Source organism: Grampus griseus, assembly GCF_964374135.1.
Source record: "Grampus griseus genome assembly, chromosome: 11".
Classification (NCBI taxonomy): domain Eukaryota; kingdom Metazoa; phylum Chordata; class Mammalia; order Artiodactyla; family Delphinidae; genus Grampus; species Grampus griseus.
In genome coordinates, this window is record NC_139005.1 from 98452736 (window position 1) to 98480511 (window position 27776).

At 50.3% G+C, this 27776-nt stretch overlaps 1 protein-coding gene across 1 annotated transcript; it reads left to right on the forward strand.

Moving 5' to 3' along the window:
* Positions 1–1331: 1331 nt before the first annotated feature.
* On the forward strand, positions 1332–27626 carry FAM118A (family with sequence similarity 118 member A). The gene is made up of 9 exons (XM_082666698.1): positions 1332–1470; positions 11341–11467; positions 12259–12511; positions 15594–15815; positions 17592–17720; positions 18903–19188; positions 20744–20776; positions 22644–22727; positions 26358–27626. The coding sequence occupies exons 2-9, from the start codon at positions 11421–11423 to the stop codon at positions 26375–26377; spliced, it is 1074 nt and encodes a 357-aa protein (XP_082522824.1). The 5' UTR covers positions 1332–1470; positions 11341–11420; the 3' UTR covers positions 26378–27626.
* The last annotated feature ends 150 nt before the right edge of the window (positions 27627–27776 follow it).

Below are 27776 nucleotides of genomic sequence, written 5' to 3' on the forward strand. Positions count from 1 at the left end.
CCTGGTACCACATAGGAAGCCCACCTCTGCTCCTCCTTCACTCCTGACTCACTGGCCCCCACGGTGTTCGGGGCTCTGGGGCCCCAAAAGTTCACAGGCTTTTGAAACTTACCAGCACGACTTCCCTCACGAATGGGAGGCTCCCTGTGGGCTGGGGGTGGGGTGGGGTTTGTTAGCCAACTTTAAAACCCGCGGGGGGTGGGGGTGGGGGGATGGGGGGGTGCTGAGGAGAGAGGAAATAGCCATTAACTCTGGCTTGCTTGGGCAAGGCAGGGCAGGGAGGGCGGACTCAGGAAGGACGGGAAGGCTGGCTAGAGGAAGTGGCTTTTGATCCGGTTAGGTTTTCTTCAGGGAAGGGAAGGGCTTCCAGGGGCAGACAATGGGAGGAGGGGGCCACCAGAATAATAAGATCACTAGGGGACACTAAACCAGCTGCGTAACGCTGTGCCGAGCCCATCTATGCGCGATCTCATTTGGTTCTCTCAACCACCCCAGGAGGCGCGCACTAGCGTCACAGGTTTTACAGACGCGGAACCTGGGACACGGACGGGCGTGTGGTCACTGGGACTCACGGGATCCGAGCCCAAGCTGGTCCCATTCTCAGCTTCCGGGTGAGAGTATTTCTTGATGAGGGAAGAGCACGGGTGGACACTCACTCATTCACATTTGGGCACCGATCGTGTGCCCAGCCCCCTTTTAGCTTCTGGGTACCCAGGGATGGACACGGCGGACAAAGTCCCGGCTTTCCCGGGCAGCTGGGGAGAGACAACAAGTATACGTAATTTCTGGTAGAATTCTGAAAGAAAAGAACGCGGGGCTGGGGGAGGGGACTGGCGATTTTAGGTCCGCAGGGTCTTTGGCAAGCAGGGCGTGTTTGGAGACCCGACATTGGCCCGGGTCTGGACCCAACTCGGGTTGGAGAATAGAAGCTGTGCATGAGTGTGATGCAGGGCCTGGCTGCAGAGAGGCGCCTCCGATTGCACTTAATGGTCTCTATATCCCCGCAAAGTGCGCCCGCGCCCATTTTGCAGATGAGGAAGCTGAGAACGCGCGGTGAGCAGCTGCAGGCGGAGCGCGGACGAAGGCTCGGCCCAGAGAGAGCCCTCCGCGCACTCAACCGCGCCTGCGCCGGAGATGGGGCGGGGCCTCCGCGGAGGGCGGGGCCGGCGGCTAGGGAGCCGTTGGTTTTGGGGCGGAACCCTCGCGCGGCGGGGGCGGGCGCACGGGGCAAGGTTTTGCCGAAACGCCGCGGCCGGCCTCCGTGGGAGTCGCGGCTGGGGGCTGCGCGTCATCTGCTCCGGCTCCGGCTCCGGGTGCGCGCGCCGTCCCCCCACCCGCAGACTGACTTCCGCCCGGCCTCGCCCAGCGCGAGGGGTGCGCGGCCTCCCGGAGCCCCCGGAGACTTGGACCGCTGAGCGGGAGGAGGCGGCGGGAGCGCGAGCTCCGACCAGCGTCTCGGCGGCGCCGCGGGTGAGCTGGCTGGTTGGGGAGGCCCGGGGGTGCCGGATGGAGAGCCCCTCAAGACCCCCGGCCTCTCTCGGGATCCACAGCCGCCTCAAGGACCCCAGAAGCTCGGTTCCCAAGACCCCCGTCTCACCCGCCCTCGGGAGCCCCAGCCCCCAGGACCCCTCGGGATCCGCCCCGGCCCCCGAGACCCTGTCGGAGTCCCCGGCCACCTCTGGCACCTACACCTTCAGGACTCTCGAGCCCCCAGACCCTTCAGGATTTCCCCTAAACCCCGAGACCACCTGAGGCCCTCCCGCCGTATCAGGGCCCCGGGACCCCTTAGGATCCTCGGTTCCAGAAACCCCCCAAGATTCCCTCAGGACCCCCGAGACCGTCCCTGACGTTCCCATCCCCGGGTTCCCTGAGGCCTCCCGCGCCATCTCTCCCTAGCTCCTCCCCCGGCTCCCTGGGCCGCCGTCCCCACCCTCGGCGTCTGCCCTGCCCTCTGCCACCGGCCCCGAGGTTCAGTTGCCGTTTGCCTCCCTCTCCTTGCTGGTCTCGAGGCTGGGTTTCTCAAACCTGAGGTCCGTGGACCAATGCGGTGTCCGTGAAAGTGCTCCTGGGGGCTCGTGAATTCTTGATAATATAAAAGAAGTAGAGTCACCTGATGACCCTTTGTAACCAGGTAGGGGGTGTGATCTCAGCGCAGGCCGTGGCGTCGTGTTTACTGTTGCATTGAGGCCAGAGCAGGACTGGGTTTAATTTTCATGCTCTGCGGTGAGACTCATGGCTCCACAGAAGCGCCTAGAAAACAGATCCGATGTGGTGCAGGGTGGCCCAGCTAAGTAGGTGAGAGCCTTGGGGCGGATCAGGACGCTTTGAGCTTGTCTCCTAATTTTGTCATTCATGGAGCTAACTTTTTTTTTTTTTCTTTAAATGGCTGTGGTGGGAGAGAATTGTTTGGAGGAAGCAAGACCACATGAGAGGTGGAGGTGACCTCGACCCCGGGTGGTGGCAGTGAGGACCGTGGCTTCTTCAAGCACGGCTAAGCTTCTTAAAGTCTAGACCCAAAAGACTAAGTTTACAGGAATTGGCACTGGAGCCAGAGATGACACAGTCCCTGCTCTCAGGGCCACAATGGAGGGGGATAGTTAAGCACCTAGGTAGTTTTTATATGGCCTTGAACTTAGCTGGGGTGAGGGTCAGATTCTCAGGAAGGGGTGTTATGGAGAGCTTCTTGGAGGGGAGGAAAAGTGACAGGTAATAGGTGAGCTGATTCTTGAAGGTTGAAATAAAGAAGTTTGCCAGGGGCTTCCCTGGTGGCGCAGTGGCTGAGAGTCCGCCTGCCGATGCAGGGGACGCGGGTTCGTGCCCCGGTCCGGGAGGATCCCACATGCCGTGGAGCGGCTGGGCCCGTGAGCCATGGCCGCTGAGCCTGCGCGTCCGGAGCCTGTGCTCCGCAACAGGAGAGGCCACGACAGTGAGAGGCCTGCCTACCGCAAAAAAAAAAAAAAAAAAAAAAGTTTTCCAGGGTCACTCCAGGCAAAGGGACAGTATGTGAAAAGGTAGAGAGGCAGCCACAAAGCACATGAGATTTTGGAAACCAAGAAGTGGGCTGGAGCATAGATTCATCCTGGGGGCGTGGCTGGAGATGCAATACCTCCTTAATGAGCAAGGTCCTCAGGGGCCATTAGAGGGAATCCTAAGTGGGAAGAATCCAGCTTTGTTCCCTGAGGCCCACCGTGCCCTTGGCCCTTTCTTGAATTACTGCTTCTCCCATCCCCCTGCGTGAGTGATGGTCCAGCTCCAAGCTGAAGAAAGGGGGGCGTTGTCAGTGGAGAGGAGTGAGGGAGGTGTTCTGGATAGAGGAGACCAGAATGGGGGAAACTGGGAAGCCTGGCAGAGGGCGGGGTTTCAGGCGTGGAGTGGCAAGAACGGACTGGGCCAGGGTAGTCAGGACCAAAGCAAGAGGAGCTCCTGAAGCCTGGTGGAGGATTTGGTACTTGAAGGGAGTGGGGGGCCATCGAGGGGTTTGAGGAGGGGAGTGAAGGGGGATTTTGTGATTTTGAACAATTGCTGGGTCTGATGTGGGAGAATTGTTTGGAGGAAGCAAGACCACAGGAGAGGTGGAGGTGACCTGGACCAGGTGGTACCAGCGAGGACCTCAAGCACGGCTAAGCTTCTTAAAGTCTAGGCCCCAAAGACCTTTCGAGCTCTTTCTTGTCTCAGCCCACCGTTTTCTGCCTGGGGACTGATGCTGGGAACTTGTTAGTCCTTTTAGGGGAGGTTTTGGTCTTTTGCCCATAGGTCACCTAGGGCTTCATCAGGGTGACTGTGTGTCAGAGTGAGCCCAGCATCCACCCCGGAGGGGCACATGTGGCACAGTGGGCAGGGAGAGGAGAGGCTGGGGCTCAGAAGTGGAACCAGATCATGGAGTGTTTGGAAGCTGGGCTTGGGGGTCCTGAAGGAACTGGAAAGCCCTTGAAGGAGAGACGAGTTCAGATGTGTTGTGTCAGAAACGTCACTTTGGAGACAGGGTGGGACCAGAGGGGCTGAAACCGGAAGCAGGGTGGCTGTCAGTCCAGACAAGTTGTGAGGACTGCAAGGCATGGCGGAGGGTATGGATTAGAGATCGATCGAGAATAAATCCACAGGACTTTTGTTTGCTGAGGTCTGGACTTGGGTGAGGGGCAGGGAGACTCGCCAGGCACGATGACGCTGTACAGTAGAACTTTCTGTGATGATGAAAACGCCCTGGATCTGTGCTGTCCAGTTCACTCGGCACGTGTGGCTGTCAAGCATTTAAAACGTGACTAGTGTGACCGAGGAACTGAGTTTTAAATTTTATTTAATTTCAATTGATTAAATCCAGGAAAGATACCCATCGCGTGCACTTGGTGTAGTGGGGATCGCACTGTTGTGGGCTCTGCTGTTTTAAGTGTTACCCCTTTTAGTGTTTGCAGCAACCCTGAGGTGTAAGATATTATTCCTTTTTTACAGATGAAGGAAACACAGCTCAGAGAGACGGAATAACTCGACCCCATATTAAGTAGTACAGCTGATACTCGGTTAACTTCTAAGCCTGGACTCTTTCTGCTGGATCCTACTTCCTCCCTCAAAGAGCCTCAAGGTCTCTTTCCCAGGAGACTGAAGTCCTCTCCAGTGGTGGCTTTGTTTCCCAGCTGAGCCCTCCTTATCTGTTCCTTATCTTATATTTGCTTGCTAAAGTTAACCGGACAGCTGTGTGGTGAGCTGCCAGCCCGGAGCAAACAGAAAGTTCTTCTGAGCTAGTTGTTTGCCCGAGGCTTCTTGCTGCCTCTAGTATCTTCTAATGCTGGCTGTTTCTCTTAGCATTTCTGGAAAATGAATGGAGCGAGGAAGCAGGTGAACCTGCAGATCAGCCAGACTGTGTGGCTTGGTATTTATAAAGATATGGTCGTAAAAAGAGGTACAAATGGGTACCTTACATGAAGTTTTGGGGTCACAGTGGACCAGCTGGTGCCCGGGATAGTGGCAAGATTATGGGACATAAGCCAGGAATGAGTTTATAGCTTGTCCCCGGACTCCCTAGGGGACCTTGACCAAGTCACTGCCTCTCAGTCTCAATTTTCACATCTGTTATTTAGAGTATTTGACATCGCGGAACCTTTAAGATCCCTCCAGCTCTAAAATTCTATAATTTTAGATTTCACTGGACGTTTACTTTCTAGAACATCTCTTATTCCTCTTGGGATGGATAAATGCTGGTGCTTCAGCATTTGGCCTCTGCATTGATACATTTTAATAAGCCATTATTGGCTTATTGTTAAGTAACGTGTCTATTTGAGCTGTGCAGCATGTCACATCTGATGAACAGGCTGTTAAGCAGTGACCACTTCAGATGTTGGCAGTGTTCCTGGTAAAATGTCAGGTATGTTTGCTTGCCCTCCTGAGCTGCACTGATGATTGGAGAAAACCTTCAAGGCTCCATTTAGCATGGTGGCTGGCCTCTTAAAAGGGTTTAATGTCAGCGTTGGCCAGGTGAGAGGTAATAAGAGCCACGTCACAGGGTTGTTGAGAGCTTTACGTGAGAATGCACGTAAGGTGCTTAGTGTTTGCCCTTGAATCTAATAGGGGCGTAGAAAGTGTCAGTAATTAATGTTGCTTTTTGAACTAAACTGTGGCCTTTAAATTTTTTATTAGTGGCGGGTTTTGTTGTTTTCTCAGTTTGAGCTTATGTGCCCAAGCAACTCTGTTTGGAGGCACTGGTTTCAAGAAGCAAATGAGCACATTTTGATCATTACAAAATAAGGACTTTTTTCCCTCTGCAGTTTATTTTGACTGAATGAAAAGTGATTCGTTAAGTAGCATGTTTTCAAATTAAGGTTTTGTATTTCCTGTAACTTGAAGAAAACAATTCATCCTGAAGATCTCTTACTAGTAGTGACTGGGTTAAGTTTTACCAGAATCCAGGTTAAATGAGTATGTCATTGTGGAGAAGTAGTGTTGAGCCGAAAGCTTCCTGTTGCTGAGGGAGAGCAGCTGGCTGCTGAGGTGGTTTATAGTAATAGATAAACATCTTAAGGTTAAGTGCCTTTCAGATATTTGACTCACTCAAAATCTTCACGACAATCAGTGATGTGGATGATGGCATTCCCATTTGACAGATATGGAAACTGAGGTTCAGAGCGATCTCGGGGCTGGGGGATATGGTGGTGTCTCCTGTCTCCAGATTCTGTATTTTCTCCACCAGAGCCCCAGGTGTTGTGGTTTCAGGGCAAGCCTCTCCTTTGCAGTTCTGGAAGCTTAATTATTCAAGGTCCATTTGTACCTTGTTTTCAGCTCAGATGAACCTACTTAGGCTAACCAAACTCGCCAGAAATACCTCTACCAACCAGACCCCAGATGATTCGTTAGTGGTTAGAAGTCTGTCAAATGTACTTGAAAACTTCCTCTTGTTGTCGAATGATTTCTGCTTCTGTGGCCCCCCTCCCAGTTAACACCGGGAACCAGATTGCCGTGAAAAAGGCAGTTGGAGGGACTCAAGTTAGAGAAAAGGGTGAGGAGGAGGATGTTGAGGACCAGGTGTGTCAGTGGCAGTGAGCTGTAGCCCCAGGCACTCCTGCGATACTCGGATGGAGCTGGGAAGAGCTTGCTTCGTGGCGGAGGCCTGCAGACCTGCCTGGGTGTAGTCACAGGGTGACTGGTTTGGCCTCAGTTGAGGACATTCCAGTCCTTAGGAACCACACTGGCTACCGGGGTTCCATTTAATCCTAGTATTAATATTCCAGGCCTCCTGCCTCCTGTGAGTAGCAGATTTGTAAATCATTTCTTAGTGTGGGTTACTTTTGTAACAGTAGCAGAGTGTAATACCAGAGCTAGCTGTGTTGCCAGGCCTGTACATTAATCAAGTCATTTGTAGTCACAGTGACCTGACTTTTTCCACAAATTCTGGGGGCATCTTATTCCATCACTGTGGATTGGGTACAAGTGAGTTAAAAGCGAGCATTTGGAAATTTTCATGAATATTTGCGATGTCCCTGTGTAAGAGGAATATGTTTTGAGTGTGTCTGCTGTAGGCCCTCTTCCTTCATTGTCATCAGGGGCTGTACCACTTGGGAGCGCTCATCTCCATGCTCTTATATACCACTCAAAAGCCACCTGATTATTTACAGAAAGAAGTTAAGTTTTCTTAAGAATATCTTTGAGGATCCCACAGACTGGAAACTTCTAATTCAGGGTTTGTACGTAAGTGAAGGTGTAATTTATAATAGAAAGTGATTCGTTTTAAGTTTTTTATTATGCTACTTGTAATAAAATACTGCTCTTTTTAAAAAAATATTTATTTATTTATTTGGCTGCACTGGGTCTTAGTTTAGGCATGCGGGATCTTTGTTGTGGCATGCGAACTCTTAGTTGCGGAATGCACTCTTAGTTGCGGAATGCATGTGGGATCTAGTTCCCCAACCAGGGATCGAACCCGGGCCCCCTGCATTGGGAGCGCGGAGTCTCACCCACTGGACCACCAGGGAAGTCCCTAAAATACTATTATTGACAAATATTTTCTCCCTCCCCCCTTAAAACTTTATGGACCCTTTTCACGCATTGATCTGTGCTTTTTTTTTTTTTTTTTTGGTCTTGATACTTTTGTCTTTTTTCCCATCCCTCTGCTCTTTCTGGCTGTGTAGAATGGTGATGAGCCCTTCAAAGAACGGCCAGTTCTGTAGATCAGCACCTGGGCCTGGTTCGGCAGGACTCAGGCTGGCCTCGCTGGGGTCGCTCACGCAGTTGTGGTCATCTGGCCGCTTGCCTGGCGTTGAACGGTCCCTCGTAGCCTCGCATGCCTGTCGAGTGGATGGTGCTGGGTTGTCAGCTGGTGTGCTCTCCATTGGTGGCCATCCAGGAGGCTAGACTGGGCTTTAGGAGGCCGAGTTCCAAGAGGACAGGCTCCAGTGTCAACATGCTTATCAAACGCTCGCTTGCTTGTTTGCCGACATCCCATTGGCCAAAGAAGTCACATGACCCAGCCCAGAGCCAGTGAGAGTGGGACTGACTGCACAAGGGCCGGGGGACCAGGAGGCATGATGGAGCGGGTCGGGGAGGTCACTGACAGTCTGGTGCAGTGGAGTTAGGGAGCTGGGGAGCGGGACTTCGTTTTGCTAGCTGTAAGTAACAAGTTTGGTGTTTGTAGTTTATTCTGTTTTGCATTAGACTCAGTTTGGTGAACATTTATTTAGTGCTGGACACTAGGGATTCAAAGGATAAGTAAGGCAGTCTCTGGCTACTCTGAAGTTCATAAAATACTCATGATCTCCGATTTTAAGCAGAAAATATCCTATTCAGACTTTTATTCATGGCTTTAAATAAAAAGGACAGGAGCTGCTGATACAAATCTGTGTTGGGGCCTGATTTTGCTTTCAGAAAATGCTGATAGGTCCTGGAAAAAAAAATGGGTTACCATGGTGACTTGGCTTTGGACCTGCAAAGTGTGGTGACGACACGGTCACCAAGGAAGCCAAAAGGTGCCGTGTCTAAAAGGTCTCTGAAGGCTTTTGTTCCTGTTGTCTGGAACCTGACTGGGTTGGAGGAATGGTGTTAGGGATGTAAGCAGAGCCCCAGAGGCTTGCCCGCCTACGGGAACTTCTAGGATCGGGCACTGAGTGCTTTGGAGGGAGATCTCCTGCTTGGCCCTTGGTTTAAAAACAAGGAGAGAGTTGGGGTACTTTCTAAGTCATTGTGAGATTTGGCTCGGATAATTATGCTGCTGAAAGAACAGGAAATGAGGTAATGTCTTTCAACATGCAGTGTTATAATGAACTGTAAACGTCTAAATATGGGCAGCTGTGCAGTTCATCATTACATCGTTATTGTGTTGAGATTTAATGTAATTGGGTACTTCCTGTGTTGGCTACTTTGATCCTTACAGACCCCCATCGGTATTAAAGCTTAGAGGCTCACCTGCCTATTGAGTCTGGAGCGTGTGCGGTTCTGTGGGAAGTGCTGCAGAGCCAGCGCCGGGCTCTCATCACGCTCGGGAGGCGAGTGAGTGCTGAGCGCTCCAGCCGGCAAACCACCAACCAGGAGCGCAAGCTGTCGCCTGTTATGTACATGCTCAGCGCTTGCAGCGGTAACTTGTTCTTTTGGAAAACTTTGAAATCACTTAATTCTGGAGTTAAGTCCAGCCCACAAAAGTTTAATTTGTTCGTACCTTTTTGCAGATGTGTAAATGCAATGTGTACGTTTTCCATTTGTGTCTACCTTCGTACATATGTGGAGCATCGAAAGCAGCTGAGCAATAACTGAAAGAACTGGAGAGAGATTTTGAAAGTTCTTCACAGTGGTGACAGTTTGGGGCATGTGATTCTTAAGCCATTGGTTGACCAGTGACTATTTAAAAAATATTCTAAAATGTCTTGTAGAGCAGGATGAGGTAAAAGACTCCTTTCCAGGTGGGAAGGAGTAACTATTCTCAAGTGATGTAGATTATGTGGGGGAGCAGGATTGGGGGGCAGTTGGATTAGTCAGCCAGTAAGCATCTTGTATTAACCTTTCACACAGGCTTGAACAGGAAGGACTCTTGAGTTCCGTCATGCGGTGGAAGGTTGAGAAAGGAAGTCTGCGGCCTCCTGAGCTCTGTGACTCCAGAGGTTGAATCCAGAGCATCTTTCCTATGAGAGGTTCTCAAGCTTTCAAAGCTCGGTCAGTTAGCAGGATTTCCTATTTCATAGCTGTTTAAACTGCGGATCGACGAATAGTTAGGTCAGTCATTGACATCTCCTGGCCGGGGCCCAAGGTTGCTTATTCTCGGGATTATATAATATAGTGGAAAACTTCAATATCTATTCCTTTCCTTAGGAAATATCTAGTAGATAAAGACAGAAATGGAACAGTCTGACCTTTGATCACTCAGATAGTAACTCCACAGTGGGAAGGAGTTAGGGCCGGGCACCAGCCTTGGGCAGGGGACGGGCATCAGGGAGCCGCACTTTCCTCGCCTGCAGACTGGTCTCTTAACATTTGGGGGAAGGTCACAGACACCTTTGGGAGTTTGAAGGGCGCTCTGGACCCTTTCCCATGAGCGGGGGTGGGGGGAGATGTGCACGGGCGCCTGCACAGAGTCCTCTGTGCATTTCCAGGGGATGTTCTTAGGCTCCTGTTGAGCTTTAAAATCTACAGATGCGCATAGAGTGATCAAGCCTTGTTTCCTTCCCCTGGAAAATTGTTTTTGGTGACCTAATTCTAATTAAGGGGGAAAAAAAGATTATACATGTGAAAAGGTGGTTTTCAATGAGTGCTGGTTAGGCTGTGCAAAGCAGGCACTTAGGTGTTCGCTGACCACTTTTCTGGAAAGCAGTTTGGCGGTAATGTGCTGAGATACTTTACAGAGTTCATGTTCTGTAACTGAGCAATTCTGCTTGTCAGAAATCTCTCCTAAATAAGTAATTTCAAAATAGACGAAAACTTTGTGCACAGAGATGGTTGTCAGAGTTATGGTAATGCGCTACATTGGGGAGGTAGGTAAAGTAAAGATAGCGTATCAGCAAGATGGAATTTCATGTGTGTTGCTGTTACACTTACATTTAGGAATAGTTTTGAATAACATAAGAGAAATGCTTTTATTAAAATGCATGGAAAAGTAGGATGTGACCTGTGGTCTCAAATGATGCAAACATTTTAAAGGAACAAGTCTAGAGGGACTCTAGAAATGCTAACAGTCATTGCTTGTAGGTAGTAGGATTATGGGTTTTTTAATCTTTTTTTTTCTGTATATTTCCTTCTTTGCAGTAAATGTTAGGTAGAGAATTGGGGGGGGGATGTGATTCTGGAAAAACGATAGAACATGGAGATAGTCTGGCAATAGAGACCTGGCTGATTCGAGAGTCACGTTTTATGTAAGCTAAGAATTGACCTTTTACTTCGGTTATTCCCTTGGACTGGATTTCAGCACGGCCAAGGGGGGCCTGGCGTCTCCTTGGAAGACTTGCTGGGCGTGTCCTGGTCCCTCTCAGTGCACTGCTCGGTGCCCTCGAGAGCTCGGACAGGCCTGGAAACCCGTGTGTGGCTTTACTTTGTCGTGCCGTTGCGTTGTCTTCCTTTCGTGATAAGTCGTTTGTGTTCGTGTCACCTGGAAGCGGTTCCGGAGCAGAGTCATGAAGGGGCAGTGAAAACACCCAGCGCTGAACCGCTGCACCACCTGCGCTCCCTCACACTAGTTTCCCTTCATTTTCCCTCCAGTGTCGGGCTTTGCAGAATCTGGGTCTGAGACTTTGCCTGGCCTGTTAAGTCACAGAATTAGGAATGGGGGCTTAGGAACCATTTTGGGTGTATGTTCTTGTATACTATGCTTTTCAGTTATTCTAATTTAAAGAAAGCTCCAAGACCTTTGATTTTAATTCCACCTCATCTCTCTTCCAGGGTACTATTAAGAGAACGTTCATCTGGGAAGTGGAAGTTGCTTCTGACCGATTGCTTCTGAATCTCTTTAGGATTTACAGATGGATTCCGTGGAAAAGACGACAGACAGAAGTGAACAAAGATCAAGGTAAATGAAGTCAACTGCACGCTCAAACAGGTGTATAGCTTCCATCACAAGTCTCCTTATATGTTATCTGGTACCTGGGAGGGTGAGCGAAGTGAGAACACCAGCTGGGGAGGGCGTCTCCGGGGCCAGGTAACTACCCTCTGCTCCAAAGTAAGGAACGTTCGCAGAGGCAGCTCTCTTTCTGCCCAAGGAGGCGACGGTCGCCTGGCCTCCATACCGAGCAGCAGGTGACCAGAGGGTCACGTCTAAGGCTGGGGGTGCCACGTTTCACAGGAAAGAAACCTCTGACTGGGAGTGGGCGGGTTACACTTCTGTGAAGTGACGCAGGAGAAGGGGGTGCTTGCCGGGGGGTGGGTTGCAGAGGACCAGCATTTTGCCGGGAGTTTTCTCTTCTGTCCCTGTAATCAGGGATCATTTTATCACCATGGTCTGTATTTACAAGCCCTTTGCAGTTCTAAAGGAATTTAAATTGCTGAGATCTCTTGTGCACAAAGACGTATCACTTAAGCGTGTGCTCAACACTATGGGGGACTCGAGATGAATAAGACAGTACTGTCCCAAGTCCCTTAGGAATGAGGATAGAACATGTGAGATTAATACACAAAAAGAAAAAGACACAGGCTCTGTCTTGCGGTTAGTATAACTGGGGGGACGTGGCGTGTGTGTCTGTGTCCAGCACGGGCTGTGTTTGACCCGACGCCTCTCGGATGTTCCCAGACTGCATTGTTTTCTTCTTGGTTGCAGTACTTCCACACTGGCTTTCATTCTTTCCCTCCCTTGTTTTTAAGTAGAAAGTTTTTAAAAAGCCTCATCCGGAAACAGCCCCAGGAGCTGCTTCTGGTCATGGGGACGGGAGTCAGTGCCGCCGCGGCCCCAGGGATCCCCGCCCTGTGCTCGTGGAGGAGCTGCATCGAGGCCATCATCGAGGCCGCGGAGCAGCTCGAGGTGCTGCACCCCGGGGACGTGGCCGAGTTCCGCAGGAAGGTGACCAAGGACGGGGACCTGCTGGTTGTCGCCCATGACCTGATCCGGAAGATGTCCCCTGTAAGTCTTTTCACACGAGTGCGTCAGGTCTCACTGGGGACACCTTGGCTGTGGGCCATGTTGGTGAATGAGTCTAGCGTTTAGCCTTCTCCAAGCCTGCATCGTGTCTGTTTCCCACCGAGTTGGGCTGACAAGCCAGAAATCTTTCAGTTCATCAGAATATCGTCCCTTTAAACAGAGGGGCTGCCGAGCACAGTGTGGGCTCCTGAAACAGTCCTTGTTAAACAGAGCCTGGATAGGGGGCTTGTCTCAGGGAGGTCGCCGTGCTGCTCTGGGGACCAGCCTGGTGATCTCACCCTCGTTTAGCAAAGGGACAGGGCAGACAGGTCTGCATTTGGTCCAGGCAGGCCAGCTGTGTCCCTTCACATGACTGGGGCTTCCCAGACATTGTAAGATGGGAGAAGACGGAGCTTCTTTGTCTGCAGGTGGAAAGGATCTAGCAGAGGAAGAGCGGTTGGTGATACAGGGGACACTCACTGAGTGATACCCTGGAGCCAGTGGGGCGGGTGCAGAAAGGGCTGAGCTCACACTGGTCACAGCCAGGTCGTCATGGACAGGGCGCACATAGGGAGCTGGGCGTGTGGCCGAGGCCCGAGGCAGCCTTCTTTCCCTTAGGTTTGATGAAGAAGTGTAGCCGTCATCTGAGAGTTGGGGTGGGCAGATGTTGAGGGTTAGCCGAGAAGAAAGCCTGAGAGCTAGTACGCAGAACTTCAGCTGCTGCAGAAAGAAACCCAAAAGTACGTGGCTTGACTGCGATTGTGTTTGCATTTCTCACATAAACATCTGGGTAGGCAGCCCCAGCGGAGCACAGGGGCTTGACGGTGTGGGGAACCCGGGCCCCCGTTTATGGCTCTGCCGTCTTCACCGTGCAGCCCACACCTCATGCTCAAGGTTAGCTGCCCCGACTCCTGCCGTAAGTGATGTGTGCCTGCCAGCTAGTGGGAAGGAGACAGAGGAGCCGCGCGTCCTCCCTTACGGGGGCTGCCATGCAAGCCGCTCTGTTTGCATGGCATTGGCCGGAGTTGTACATGTGGCCATACGTGGCTTTAGCAGAGTCTGGGTGGCGAGGCCAGGTGCGGGTGCTGTGTTAATGGGGAGCTAGCACCATGGGGCAGGGTCTTCGTGCTGCTTGCTTTGTAAACGGAGCTCTGCGTTCCTTTGCACAGTGTCTAGGGCGGCTGCTTTCATGCTTCAGGGCAGAGTTGAGTATTGGCAGCAGAGACCGTGTGACCTGCAAAGCCTGAAATAGTTTGCTCCCGGGCCCTTTCTAAAGGAAGTTGCTGAGCCCTGTCAGGAGAGGGAGGGGCAGAGTCGATGGACCCGCGAAGGACCCCTTGGATGAGGCCGTTCGTTCAAGTAGAGGCCAGCCAGGTGGATGCTTGTTTAGTCAAGGAGGTGAATATTTGGAGCATATCTTATTCTCCTCTTTACTTTTGTGTATTTTTGAGAACTTCCATAGAAAAAAGAGTTCAAGTGAGGCAGTCAGAATGGTTGTTTTCCTCGTGTTCAGCGGGTTGGGAACAGGTGCAGAGGAAGTGGAGAGTTGGTTTTCTCAGGGTTGGGGTTTTGCCCAAGGATTCCAGCAAAGCCAGGGAAGGGCGGGGAAGTTGAAAGCGAATTTCAGGAGTAACTGTAGTGTTACATTATGGAATCTAGGCTGCGTGATGGGAGAAGTTAGGCTGGCGGGGGAGGGAGAGACAGTGGGTCAGCGCCGTGAGTCCCAGCGGGGTGAAGTCCCCTGGGAGCCGCGGTGCTAAGAGTTGGGCAGGTGGAAGGAGAGGCTGGCCAGGGCTTCTGGAAAGGGTCCTGCTGCTGGTCATGATAAGGTTTGGGGTGTGGATGGCGGAGATGGGACAGGATCGCTGGAGGAGGGTGATGGAGGAATTTAGATATAGGAAGGATCAGCTGCGTGGATGTGAACCCAGCGTGAGCTGTGACAGCGCAGCTGGAGAGACTCGGCAGCGAGCGGATGCCACCCTCGCACCCGCCCTGGTCCGGAGTGTGCGGTGCCAGGGACGTGGGGAGCTGGTCTTCAGGGCAGAAGGAGGGGAAGGCTCACAGAAGCGCGTGATGGGAACAGCGCGGGGTCTCCAGAGCGGGGAGGGACAGGAGAGTCTCGGAAGAGGGAGCACCGAGCCCTGGGATGAGCGACCACCTGGGAGGACGTGGGGGGGCTCTGGTGGACGCTCCCGAGGCCGATGGCGGTGGTGCCGGGGGCGGGCAGGGGCCGGCAGAGGCGTTTCATGTGAACGCACGGGTCAGGCTCTACCGCCGTCCTGCTGGCCCCGGGGCAAGGTTGGCTGAGGGGCGCTCATGCTGGGAGTGCGTGAAGCATCCTCCTGGCGCCACACCCCATCTCTCTGATCCCCTTCACAGCACAGCTCTTCAGGGGCTGTTGTATCCGCTCACCTCCCCTCGGAACCCAGCCCGGCCGGGCTCCCCTGAAGCCGCCCGCTCTGGTCAAGGCCACCAGTGACCTCTGGTGCTACATCCGGGGGCCCAGTCCCACTCCTGACCCTGCTCGGTCTCTCAGCAGCATGACACGCTGTCTTTCATCCAGTTCCCCAGAGCAGCAAGGCGGAGGAGACCAGTGCCTCTGTGGCTGCCGTGGAGGGGGAGGGAGCCCCGGTCTTCACTGTGGGCTTCAGGGCCCCGCGTGATCTGGTTCCAGGTCAGCTGTCTGGCCTCACCTGTGGCACATGCCATCAGCCCCACCTGTGCTCTGACCTCAGTGCCTGGTGCTGGCTCCTCCCCCGCTTGGACCACCCTCTCCAGAGCTGCCTCCCTCCCTCCGGCGCTCTGCTCGGAGGCCGTCCCGGGACCGCTGGCCCATCTGTGCTCTGCCGCGCGGCAGCGAGCCCCGTTCTCTGCTGGGCTTCCCCGCAGCGTGTATCACTGCTGACGTGTTTGCACGTTACCTGCCTCCCTCCCCCAGGGTTTCAGTAAACTCTACAAGGTCAGCCATTTTCTCTTTTTTAAAAAACGACTGCATCCCTGGTGCCTAGAGTACTGTCGCCTGCCTAGGTGCTCGGTGGTGGCTGAGAGCCGGCGGTTTTGTAACTCCGGGTCCACCTCTCCGTAGCGCACGGGCGACTCCAAGCCCAGCTTCTTCCAGGACTGCCTGCTGGAGGTGTTCGACAACCTGGAGCAGCACATCCAGAGCCCGCTGGTGCTGCAGTCCATCCTCAGCCTGATGGAGAGGGGCACCATGGTGCTGACCACCAACTATGACAACCTGCTGGAGATCTTTGGGCAACAGCACAACAAGCCCATGGTGTCTCTGGATCTGAAGGACAAGACCAAGGTGCGGGCCGGCCGCCGGGCGGGAGGCGGGAGTAGAGGCGGAGGCGCAGGCATGTTTGCACTGCTGCTGTGGTGTGGCACGGGCTGTCACCTCCCAGCAGAGGGCCCCATAGGAAGGGTGCTGTCAGCTCGCGGAGGCTCCTCTCCCCGCTGGAACGAGACATGAAGGGCCTGGGACAGGGCGCTGCCGCCAGCTCCTCAGGACCCCTCGTCTGCCTGCCCCGGTTTCCGGTCTGCTTGCGTCCTGCACACCCGCAAGGGCTCTGTCATTGTAGGAGATGTGGGTGGTAAAGGCTGTGGTTCAGGAAAGCAAGATCACCTGCAGTCCTGTCGCTGTGAATTTTGGTTAATTTTGTTTATTTATTAATTTATTTTGTTTATTTATTAATGAACACACCGGGCTGCAGCACACGCCAAGCTTTTGTGCTGACATTTTCCCCTTAACATTATACTGTGAGCATTTTCCTATCAGACTGTCTTTAAAAGCATGGTTTTAAACGTAATTTCATTGTGAGACTAGATTATAGTTATCATTGTGAGCATATTTTCACAACTATAAATGATGCTACAGTGAAAATTCCTACACCTTTGATAAGTTCCGGAGAACTTGTTAGGGTCAAAGGGTATGACCGTTTTAAAGACAAACGATGTGAATCACCCACGTGTTCTCCAGAAAGATCCAGTCTACACTCCTGCAGCTGTGCGAGGGGGACTCCGTCTCCCATGTCTTGCCAGCACGAGGCGTTACTAAAAAACCTAACAAAACACATTTCTCCTGTTGGAAAGGTGCACACTTTACGCTTTTATTTCTTTTATTGCTAAGGTTGACCACAGTCTCATTGCATCGCTTGTATTTCTTGTGCGCCACGTGTGCCTGTGGATTTGTACGATCCCTGCCGGCTACGGCCGCTGCCTGTACCTGCTTCACTGCTGGTGGGCAGGGGGTCCCAGCCCCGCTCCACACGCAGGGACATCGAGGCCCGTTGTGATGCTGTCTTACTCGGGACCCGGAGAAGTGTGGGAGCTGCCCTTAGGCAGCCTGTCTCCCGGCGCTTGGCCGAGGAATTGTGACGGGGCCCCGGGCGACGCCTCGAGCGGGCCCCCCGTGACACGTGGCAGGACACCTTGCTCCCGTGTCGGAGCAGCGTGGCGCCGTCTGCGGGGCTGCTCCCTGCTGTACCGAGGGCCTCTGAAGTAAGCTGCATGTGGCAGGGAACAGAAGTGCTGGCTCAGACCTGCTCGTGGGGGGCAGGGGCGGGCGTTACTCCATTTGTCTGGGGTTGTCAGTCCGGCCCGCTGATGTGAGAGCCCGTGGCGTGGAGATAAAAGGAATATACATGATGTGCATCTTCTGTATCTTGAAATGAAGCCAGTTTAGAGCTATTTGATAAACTATTTTTTCTGTATATGTATATTTTTTCTGGGTGTACAAACATTGTATACCTAGCAGTAATTAAAATAAAACATGTGACTTAGAAGTGAAAGCCTTCATCATCTCCCTAAGCTCATCAGTCTTGACAGTGTGCTATAATCTGAGATGTTAAAGGTATTTTCTACATAACAGTGTCGGTCTCTGAAGAAGTTCTTTTCGATATGGCAGGACAGGAATAGCTAGCATTTAACACCTGAGTTTCTCTTAGGTTTAAAGATATAAACTGAAGCATCTCTTCCTGTTTCCCAGGTAGGTTTGAGAGGCCACGAGTCACTGTGGGTATTTTCCTCTTACGCCTGTTTTAAATACCAGTGTTCTTCCTGTGTCTGGCTCGCGCTTTGCCAGGTCCTTCAGTGGGCTAGAGGACACATCAGATACGGAGTCCTTCACATTCACGGCTTATACACAGATCCCTGCGGGATGGTGTTGGACCTATCGGGATACAAAGACGTTACCCAAGACCCGGAAGTCATGGTACGCGCATCCTGACTAGGCACTGGTCGTACCCCTGGGGCTGCGTGGCGGCCGCTAGCCAGCAGTGGCGGTGGTCTGAGCAGGTTCCTGGCCTCCAGGCCTCCTGCCCCTCGGGTCACGCCGCTGCTCTCAGCTGTCTCCAGGGCCCGGCACAGGGCCTGGCACCTTGAATAGACGCTCAGTGGACTTTCCGTGATCCTCTTACTCAGGGTTCCAGTTACGCCGCCTCAGCATGACTCACAGGCCCCTGCACGGTCTGCAGCGCTCTTCTCTGGCCACTCCTCTCTACTCATCTTTTTTCTCTGTTCATTCAGGCATCTCCTTCCCCTTCTCTATTTAGCAATCTCTTTTAGCTTTCAAAACCTAGTTTTAAAAATTTCATTCTCTGTGAGGCTTGTTTGATATCCTGGACAAAATGAAGTGTGGAGAAACTGCCTGCTGGCTTTTATAAACTCGTTTATTACGGCACTTAAGAAACCACAGGTCTTCACTGATTCGCTGTTGAGCGCAGTGTCAGGCCCTCCCTCCCTCGCCCTCCGCCCTGGGCACAGGGGTGACGCCCTCACCTTGCCGCTACTGCACCTCTCTCTGAGGTGTTTGGGTGTCGGAACTGGTGATTCTCTGCGTGCCTGAGCGACCCGGCTAATAATCTTTGTTTCCCTCTACGCCCACCCCCTTGGGTCCTTGTCACTGGTCTCCTCCTCAGCTCTCCTGCCCGCGCTCCCCAAAACCCTATTCTTCCGAGGCCAGGCCCCTCTCCGCAGAGTTCCCACCTGTGATTCACTGGGACAGAGGTCAATTCCAGGGCCTTACATATGCACAGCTCGGAGCTGAAAGAAAATTTCATGCTCTTATTTTATGTTTTAATAATTTAAAATTGTACATAACTGTAGAAGATTTGAATTGAGTGACTACGCTGACAAGATGGTGGGTGGGGAGGGGTGGGCAGTAGCGCATCTGCACGGATTTGGGGACGTGGATTTGGGGCCTGGGCCGCTTGCCCTGGCTTGGAGAGGAAGGGGCTCCCTTCCTTTTGCTGCTTTTCTAACTTTGCTCCTCTGTGGCTCTTGGGAAAGGCCGGTTAGGGAGCAACGATTTAAAATCACAAATATCTACTTTACGTCGTAAGATCTCACTCACTTTCAGATGAGCATCTCGATCTCCTCGTTGGTTCTTTCACAGGAAGTTCTTCAGAACTTGTACCGCACCAAATCCTTTCTGTTTGTGGGCTGCGGAGAGACCCTCCGTGATCAGATATTCCAGGCCCTCTTCCTTTATTCGGTGCCGGACAAGGCGGATTTGGAGCACTACATGGTTGTGCTCAAGGAGAGCGAAGACCATTTCTTTAAGCAGCAGGCAGACATGCTTCTGCGTGGGATCAAAGTCGTGTCCTACGGGGACTGCTTTGACTATTTTCCGGGGTATGTGCAAGACCTTGCCACTCAGATCTGCAAACAGCGAAGTCCAGGTATGGGATTTCTTTTTTCACTGTTCACTATACAAATCTGATAGGCTTCTTCCATTTTTTCCCCCCTTTTTTGTAGATATAAATTACATACCATAAAATAAAATTGAGAGGTAATTTTACATGCCATTAGATTTACCAGTCTTCTAGTTATTATTTTTCTTAACGTCTCTGTGTACTTTAAAAATAGAAGATTAGGGTTATTGGTATGACAGTAGTAGCGTATAAGTAGAACGTTACCGTCAAAGCTGTGCATAGAGTTGTACGCATCTGCTCGTCACAGATGACATGCCATGCTTCAGGTTACCGCAACCGAGAAAGAAAACTGCCCAGCCGGCTTCATCAGCTGTGACACTGACAGCCTGAAAAATGCAGATATCTCATACCTTTATCCTGTCACTGCATTTTAAAAATTAAAACATGGCAGCACAAAATGATTTCATGAAGACTTTTCTTTTTTAAATAACATCTTTTCCCTGTTCTGCTGAGTGCAACACACCTTTTAAGTAATTTTCCTTGGCCCTTTGGGGAATTGATCATCTGCCAGGAACAACCAAGAGAAGTGAGCACTTAAATTGCTCGTCTTGCCATAAGGGCAGTTCATGGCTTTGAGTTTGGTGTCATAAAACACGGATGACGGCAGACTTCAAGAGCTCTGTATTGGCTGTCATGTCACGGTAATAGGAAACCCAGACATAGCCACCCACGCAGTGGAATTGGGTTAACCACAAAGCTGCCTGCATGTGACCGGCCATGAACTTGAAGACTAGAGATAACGTGAAGATCACGGGAACCAAATGCACAGATAGTCTAGCAGTCTAGCTTCTTCCCACTAGTCCTTTTCCGAATTGCTAATAATTAGCAAGATGGACTGACTTAAGTTGCATTCACATTAATAAAAGTGTCATTAGGGTGGCAGTCTGCTTTTTTTTTACTAAGGGAAAGAGCAGGGAGCCGACACTTGCTGTGTTACACACTGCTGTGAATTTTACGTCCTTGACCTTATTTCACTTTTGGTCACAGTATCCACTGCTACTAAGTAGGTGATTTTAGAGCTGATGAGACAGGCTCAGAGAGTTAGTGCCCAGGTATTTTGAAGCTGGGGCTGGGGTCCTGGACCGACAGCAGAGTGGAACATGCCTTCAGGGTGTCCCTGCGCGGGCCTGCGCGCTGGCGCTGCCGCTCCTGACCCACGGGGCCTCGCCCGGGGCTCCCGCGCCTGCCGCCGCTGGCGGGGCCTCCTGTCCCCACCCAGGCCCCCTTTTCCAGACCCTGGCAGCTGAGTGGACTTGACAGGCTGCTGGGGGCTGAAGGCCGTTTGGACTTGTAATGTGTGACCGTGTCCTTAGGGACGTCTGTACGCGTGTTCTTGAGGTGCTTCTCCTGCTGGGAGGGGCTGGTGGGTCAGCAGCAACCGCAGTCGTGGTGGCAGCTCCCCGTGCCCGGGCCGGCTCGGGGGCTTCACACGTCGGGGTTCAGCCCTCACGTCGGCCCTGGGGGTGGAGAGGAGGAAGCGCTGTGGAGTGGCCTCTGCTGACTGTTCTCCTTTCTTCCCCAGATGCCGATCGAGTGGACAGCACCACGTTGTTCGGTAAAGCACATCTTGGCTTTTGCCAGCCTGTTTTTTGCCTACGGGTTCCAGTGTTTTCCTGCTCTTACTTATAAAATCATAGATGTGTTTCTCACATTGAATACTTAGCCCGTGTTGCGTCAGGACAGCCCCGCCAGAGATGATAGATGGCAACACCTGCATGACGGTCCCTTGAACTGGGAAGCAGCTCTGTCAAACGTGGGCCATCCACTGGTGCCAGGAATAATTTCCTGTCCTGGAACCAAGAGTCTGGGGGAATTAGAACAGGAGTCTACTTGTATCATACTGTTGGGTCTAAGATGTAGTTAATTTTTTTTTTTTAAATCGGATATAATTCCTTTACAGTGTTGTGTTAGTTTCTGCTGTATAATGAAGTGAACCAGCTCCATGTATACACATACCCCCTCCCTCTTGGCCCTCCCTCCCCCCCGCCCCCCGACCTAGGTCATCACAGAGCACCCAGCTGAGCTCCCCGTGCTGTACCGCAGGTTCCCGCTAGCTCTCTGTTTTACACGTGGTGGTGCATAATTTGACCCATCCCCTTCAGAGATTTTAATTGCAAAGGTTCTAAGTGTTGGTGTAAAATTTTCTATCTACTACGTGGTTGAAATGTCCATACTCATCTTGCAGGGCTCGACTCTGCCCATTTATGAGTTGACCAGGTACGACTGCGCTCAGAGGCTCCCGGCGTCCACCCTGGGGTGAACGTAGTGCCAGGTTTCCCCACGCTGGTCAGTCACTTGGGTTAGAAGGGGCTCTGGTCAGTGGAGCCGGAGGCCTTGCAGCCCCGGTTTCCCTGCCCCTCTCAGCAGAGCCACAGATAGAAACTTGGTAGTGCCGCACGGGCTTCAGTTAAGGAATCGTGAAACAGGCGCGCTCAGCTTTCCGTTTCTCCCTTATCTCCGTGGGAAAGGACACATTTATTTTAGCTGCGTTCTCTGACTCCCAGAGTCATCCATTTCTTTTGAAAAAAGCATTAACTTGATAGACGTCTGTAGCGTATGGTAGGGATTAGTTGGTCAGTGCTTCAGTAAAATCAGATAGGTGTTTTTTAAATTAAAACAATTTTTTAAATTGAAGTATAGTCGCTGTACAATGTTATATTTTACAGGTGTACGATATAGTGATTCACAGTTTTTAAAGGTTATACTCCATTTATAGTTATTATAAAATACTGGCTATTTTCCCTGTGTTGTACAGTATACCCTTGTAGCTTATTTTACACCTCATAGTTTTTACCTTTTAATCCTCTACTCCTATATTGCTCCTCCCCCCTTCCCTCTCCCCACTGGTAACCAGTGGTTTGTCCTCTATATCAGTGAGTCTGCTTTTTTGTTACTAGTTTATTATATTTTTTAGATTCCACGTGTAAGTGATACCATGCAGTCTTTGTCTGACTTATTTCACTTAGCATAATGTCCTTCAAGTCCATCCATGTTGCTGCAAATGGCAACATTTTGTTCTTTTTTTATGGCTGAGTAGTAGAATTCCATTGTATTCCAAGATGTATTCCACAACTTCCTTATCCATTCATCTGTTGATGGACACTTGCACTTTCTTCCATATCTTGGCAATTGAAATCATGCTGCTATGAACACCGGGGTGCATGTATCTTTTCCAATTAGAGTTTTTGTTTTTTTCGGATATATACCCAGGAGTGGGATTGCTGGATCATATGGTAGTTCTATTTTTAGTTTTTGAGAAACCTCCATACTGTTCTCCACAGTGGCTGCACCAGTTTACATTCCCACCAACAGTGCACAAGGGTTCCCTTTTCTCCACATCCTTGCCAGCATTTGTCGTTTATGTTCTTTTTGATGATAGCCATTCTTAGATAAGTTTTTTAATAAAAGTTTTCATCTTTCAGGTAATGCATGCCAGGACTGTGCAAAGAGGAAGTTAGAAGAAAATAGAATTGAAGTTTCAAAGAAACTCAGACAATCAGATACTGGTATAACGTCTTTTCTTTTTTTAAAAAAAATTATTTATTTATTTATGGCTGCGTTGGGTCTTTGTTGCTGCGCACAGGCTTTCTCTCATTGCAGCGAGTGCGGGCTTCTCATTGCGGTGGCTTCTCTTGTTGCACAGCACGGGCTCTAGGCGCGCGGGCTTCAGTAGTTGTGGCACGTGGGCTCAGTAGTTGTGGCTCGCAGGCTCTAGAGTGCAGGCTCATTAGTTGTGGCGTACGGGCTTAGCTGTTCTGCGGCATGTGGGATCTTCCTGGACCAGGGCTTGAACCCGTGTCCCCTGCGTTGGCAGGTGGATTCTTAACCACTGCGCCACCAGGGAAGCCCTGTAATGTCTTTTCTTTTTTGCAGATTGGCCTTATTTGGAGGTGTTTTCAGTCATAGTGCTTTGCTTTAATACCCCAGCCTCTTAGTGGAAGGAATGATACATAGATCATTCCAACTGCCCAGAGGTTCCTACTTTAACAATTTGTTTATTTAAGTTAGCATGTTATTGAAGAAAAACTCGCCAAGTACACAAATTGTAAGCAGCCCAGTGAGTTTTCACAAAGTGAATACACAATTGCGAAAACTCCCTGGTTACCTCCAGTTCAAGAAACGAAACGGTGTCAGGAGCCTGCCCCTGCCTGCCCCAGGCCCCATCACTTTTTAGTCACTCCCTCGCCACCCGAGGGTGACCACTATCCTGATTTATGTCCTTAGTTTCCAGAGAAAACCACTTTTAATCATGTGTTTTTTGTTACCTCTATCACTGAATGAGATTTATTTAAACTATTTAAATATTTAGTTGAACTGTTTATTTAAATAGACAATCTCTGTCACCCCTAGGAAAGGGGATCTAGCATTCCCTCCCTCTCTTTCTTCCAGGTTTCCCTAGTCTGTACTTTCTTTCTTTAAATAGTGCACTTATGTTTTCTGACCTCTCGATATGATGATGCAGCTGTAACGGCCCCTACCCTTCTCGCCTCCCCTTCCTCGTCTCACTTCCCAAAGCCCACCAGTTTTTACATCGTCAGTGTTGATCATCGTGGTCACGGACTGAGGGGAAAGAAGCCCTCCAGTTTGTCTATAGGTCGGTTCTAAAAGTTGGAAAACAATAGTTGCTTAAAAACACAGCAAGTATTTTTCCTGGTCAGCCAGCTGCGTGTTGTGTTCATGGGTCCAGTGCCGTGACTGCTGTGCCAGCTGTGGGACGTGTTCTTAGAATCAAGGTCCAGTGTGTTTCTTTCCCTAACGTTCCATTAATCACGCTCCCATTTTTGGTTGTTGCGTATTGGTGGTGTTTGTGTTGCTTTTATTTTGGGGGGAGTTTCTAGATTCTTTTCTCCTTATTGTCCCCCAAAAATCACATTTCACGTTTTTAAATGTACGTATTCTCTCAGTCATACTGCCCCTCATTTTCCGAGTCATCCCCTGACCACCTGCAGGCGTGTCACCCTGGAGCCCCCTTCCTTGCTGTCCTGGATTACCGCCCAGGTCTGCCTTCTGCCCACCGCACCCACTGCTGCCAGAACCTCCTCCGGTAGCCCCTACAGCCCGCAGCCCCCCGAGGACCGGCTCATCACTGTTGGTTGGAGCGTGGGATTCTTCATTCATGAATCCCCCTTGGAACTCCGCTGTCTTAAGCGGCCAGGTTTCCTGTTGAAGAGGGTTTGCTGCAACCCAGGTCTCTGTGATTTGTAGGTGACCTGTTCTTTCTTTTCTGGAAGCTTTTAGGATCTTCTTTTTCCTTGCTATTTAGAAACTTCATGAGGATGTGTATAGGTGAGCAAGGTTTTTATATACCTTGCTCAGTGTTTTCTTCCCTTCAGTTCTGGAATAATCGGGCTCCTCTGTTCCCTCTTCCTTCAGTCATATTAGTTGGGACCTCCTGGACTGATTTCTACTGTGTTTTCTCTAATGTCTTAATTTTCTTCAAAAACTTTCTGGAGGATTCTCAAAATATGTTCCACCCTTTTCTTTTTAATTTTGGGTGTTAAATTTTTATTTTGGGTGTTATTGTTCATTTCTGACAGCTCGTGTTTTCTGATTTAGTTTTTCTCACAGCATCTGTTGTTTTAGGACTACGGTATCTTTTCAAATCTCTAGAGATACCAGAGACTTCCCTGGTTATCTGACTACTCTGTTCCTGAAAACATTAGAATAGAGGATTTTCGTATAACAGAGTTTATTTTTTATTAGATGAGAAAACCTCAGTAAAACACTCTTAAACACCAATATAATAATCCACCAAGAATTTCGGAGGGCTCTGAAGCATTTAACGTGCTACCAGTTACTTACCTAACGTTTCAGTTAGGTCCGCAGTGCATATGTTTGAGCAGTACTGTGATACTGCATTTTCCTTCTACACCACAAGGGACGTGGACTGTTGAAATAGTTTGTTATGGATGTAAAAATTCATGATAAACGTTAAACAAGTAAGCAAACATGGCAGTTTTCTCAGTGGCTGCCTGCAGAGTGAGTTGGGCCCGGTGGGAGGAGGAGACAGGTGAGGTGGTGGCTCCTGCTGGCTGGCGGTGGTGGAGGTGTGTGTTGACGAGCCTTTTGAGGGGCCGGCTGAGTTCCAACCGCGGCTGACACTGCGCCCACCCCCCTTACATTTTGCACAACTACAGTGCACATATCTTTAGAGGAAGAATTCCATTTTGATAGTATTTTGGATAAAATTCTTTGCAGACTTTTAGCAAATATTTGGATTGTGAATCCAGTAGTTAGGGACATCTGTAACTAAATAAAAAAAATAAAACTAGTGTTCTTCGAGTTGTTCCCTCCAGGACAAGAGACTCTCTTCCTCTAGTCTCCTTCCTGCTGCGTGTTTCCCCCATGTCTGGGGCTCCTCAGTTGCCTGCCGGCATTTAGGAAGAAGGTGGGCCCGGGTGACTGTGCCGCAGTCTGCCGTGGATTTGCCGTGGCTGCTGCTGCATATGCGTAGCTTTTCTGCCCCAGGCCGCCCTCTGAATTGGTGGTGTGTGTATAGGGCAGCAGGGCGGACGGCCTGGTGGACTTGGCTCCAGAGCAGTGGGCAAGCCAGTCTGTGGGCTCCTTGGGGATCCCCTGGATGCCAGCACCCACACCGGCAGCCTCCTCTCCAAGCAGGTCTGTCTGTAGAGCGCGCCCTCTGGTCTTTCTTACAGAAAGCTTTGTCCTGCTCTGCATGTGGGTGAGACCAAGGTTCTTCTCAGTGCTGCTGGCCATACGTGCAGGCTGGAGGGCTCAGAGCAGCACAGCAGGCTCCCACCTGCAGGCAGTCCCGTTGTGCACATACCCTGAACCTTCACTCTTGTCTACAAGTCAACAGGCTCCCGCCCTGTGTGTGCTGAAATTGCCCCTCACTTCCAGTCCGCTGAGAAGGGGAGAAGCACTCACATTCTCGGGTCGAGACTTCCATAGAGCTTTGCAAATCTAATGTTATCATTTACTTTGTCCTGTGGTGGTATTTATAACTCAGAAAGCCATTTTTAGACAGTGGCCACTATTTCCATTATGGAGGTATTTTCAAAGTCTTTAGCACATAAGAAAAACCATAATCAGTTTTTGAAATACAAATCCCACGGCAGATACCTTTTTAAGGTCAACTTTAATGTTTTGGTATTCCTTTCTTTTTGTTTAAACAGATGATGCTGGAGGGTCTTGAAATCTTTAAGACCAATAAAACCTGCAACTTGAAAACCAGCCTTCTGTAACCACAGTGCCATCCCAAACGATGAGGAATGTTAGAGAACTCCACACAGGACCTCTTGATCTGAACCGTCAAATACCCCAAAAGAGCCATGCGGGTGTGTGGCCCTCAGAGGCTGGGTGAGGGAGTTAGGCGTTGTGTTGAACTGCTTGGGAGGTGACGCATACACGGCAGGTGTCCTTTGTGAGGACTGATACACAACTACCTCAGGGACCAAATCAATGGGCAGGGACATACCTGGTATTCCCGACTCCCATTTGATATGCCCTCTGTCAGGTGGTTTTTTTCTCTAATAAAAGGGGGAAAAGTAAAGACTGTCCAAGCAACAGTAGTTGCCAAAGAGAAAATAAGACACTAGACACTAGACACTTAAATTTTATAATTCTTGTGGAAACATCCGTTAGTGTAGAAAAAAATTAGAAGTGTGTTTGTTACATTGTTAAATAGTAAAGAAGGAATGGAAACTGGAGGCCCTGAGTCCGCCAGTGAGAGCGGTGTGTTTTAAGAATGACTTGACCTGTAGGCTTCTTTGGAGTTGTGTAATTTCAGTTAGTACTCGGTCTCTAAAGAATGGCAGGTCTAACTGTTACTAAGAAGTGAAGTCTCCAGGAGCCCGAGGGCCTTTTCAGAAACACAGGTCAGTGTCCAAGTGTGTCATGCAATGGATAACTGAGAATTTGTAAGTGGAGCACAAGACCAAGTTCTAAACTTTTAAATTCCAAGCTTTCCAAGCCTTTTTTCTATGGGTTAAGGTCCAACCTTTCTGTTCTTCTCAAAATCCTCTCCCCACAGCCCATATTAAAGGATTTGCACAGAGTGAAGTAGGCATAACTTGCCAAGGGTCTGTAACACTTTAGACGTTGTCAGGGCAGATAGCGTGCTGAGCTGCGTGCTCGTGCCCAGGGAGTTGCTCTGTGGCCCTGGCGCTGTCCCTCCTTGGTTTCTGTGTCAAGGCTGCCTGTCTTGTAGCTCCCCACGGGTTTAGGGAAAGTGAAGCATGAAGTTGGGATGTGTAGGGAATGAGAGACAAGCCAGAGAGTTGCTTAAGACCTTTTTTGTTTTTTTTCTTTTTGAAGCATGGAAAACAAACCTTTTATGTTACTCTGGTCAGAAATAAAATTTTACCTTCAATTCTGTTTGCTCAACTTTTCTTTAGTTATGACAAGGTATGGTATCAGGTATTTAATGAGAATTTTTACCTTGAGTTGCCACTCAGTTGTGAAACTGATTACTTGAATGTGTTTATTAAACTTTTTGAAAAGCAAACTAAGTTGGCTTTTTTAAAAAAGACACATTTATAAAGTGCAATCCGGGCAAGATACGTGAATTTGAAAGTTGGTCATACATAGGCTGT

Bases quoted from the DNA above. Each gene is read 5' to 3' on its own strand.
- FAM118A (XM_082666698.1), top strand. From the start codon at position 11,421: ATGGATTCCGTGGAAAAGACGACAGACAGAAGTGAACAAAGATCAAG. The intron at 12,512-15,593 runs GTAAGTCTTTTC...ACCTCTCCGTAG, and splicing joins TGATCCGGAAGATGTCCCCT to CGCACGGGCGACTCCAAGCC. The intron at 20,777-22,643 runs GTAAAGCACATC...TTCATCTTTCAG, and splicing joins GGACAGCACCACGTTGTTCG to GTAATGCATGCCAGGACTGT.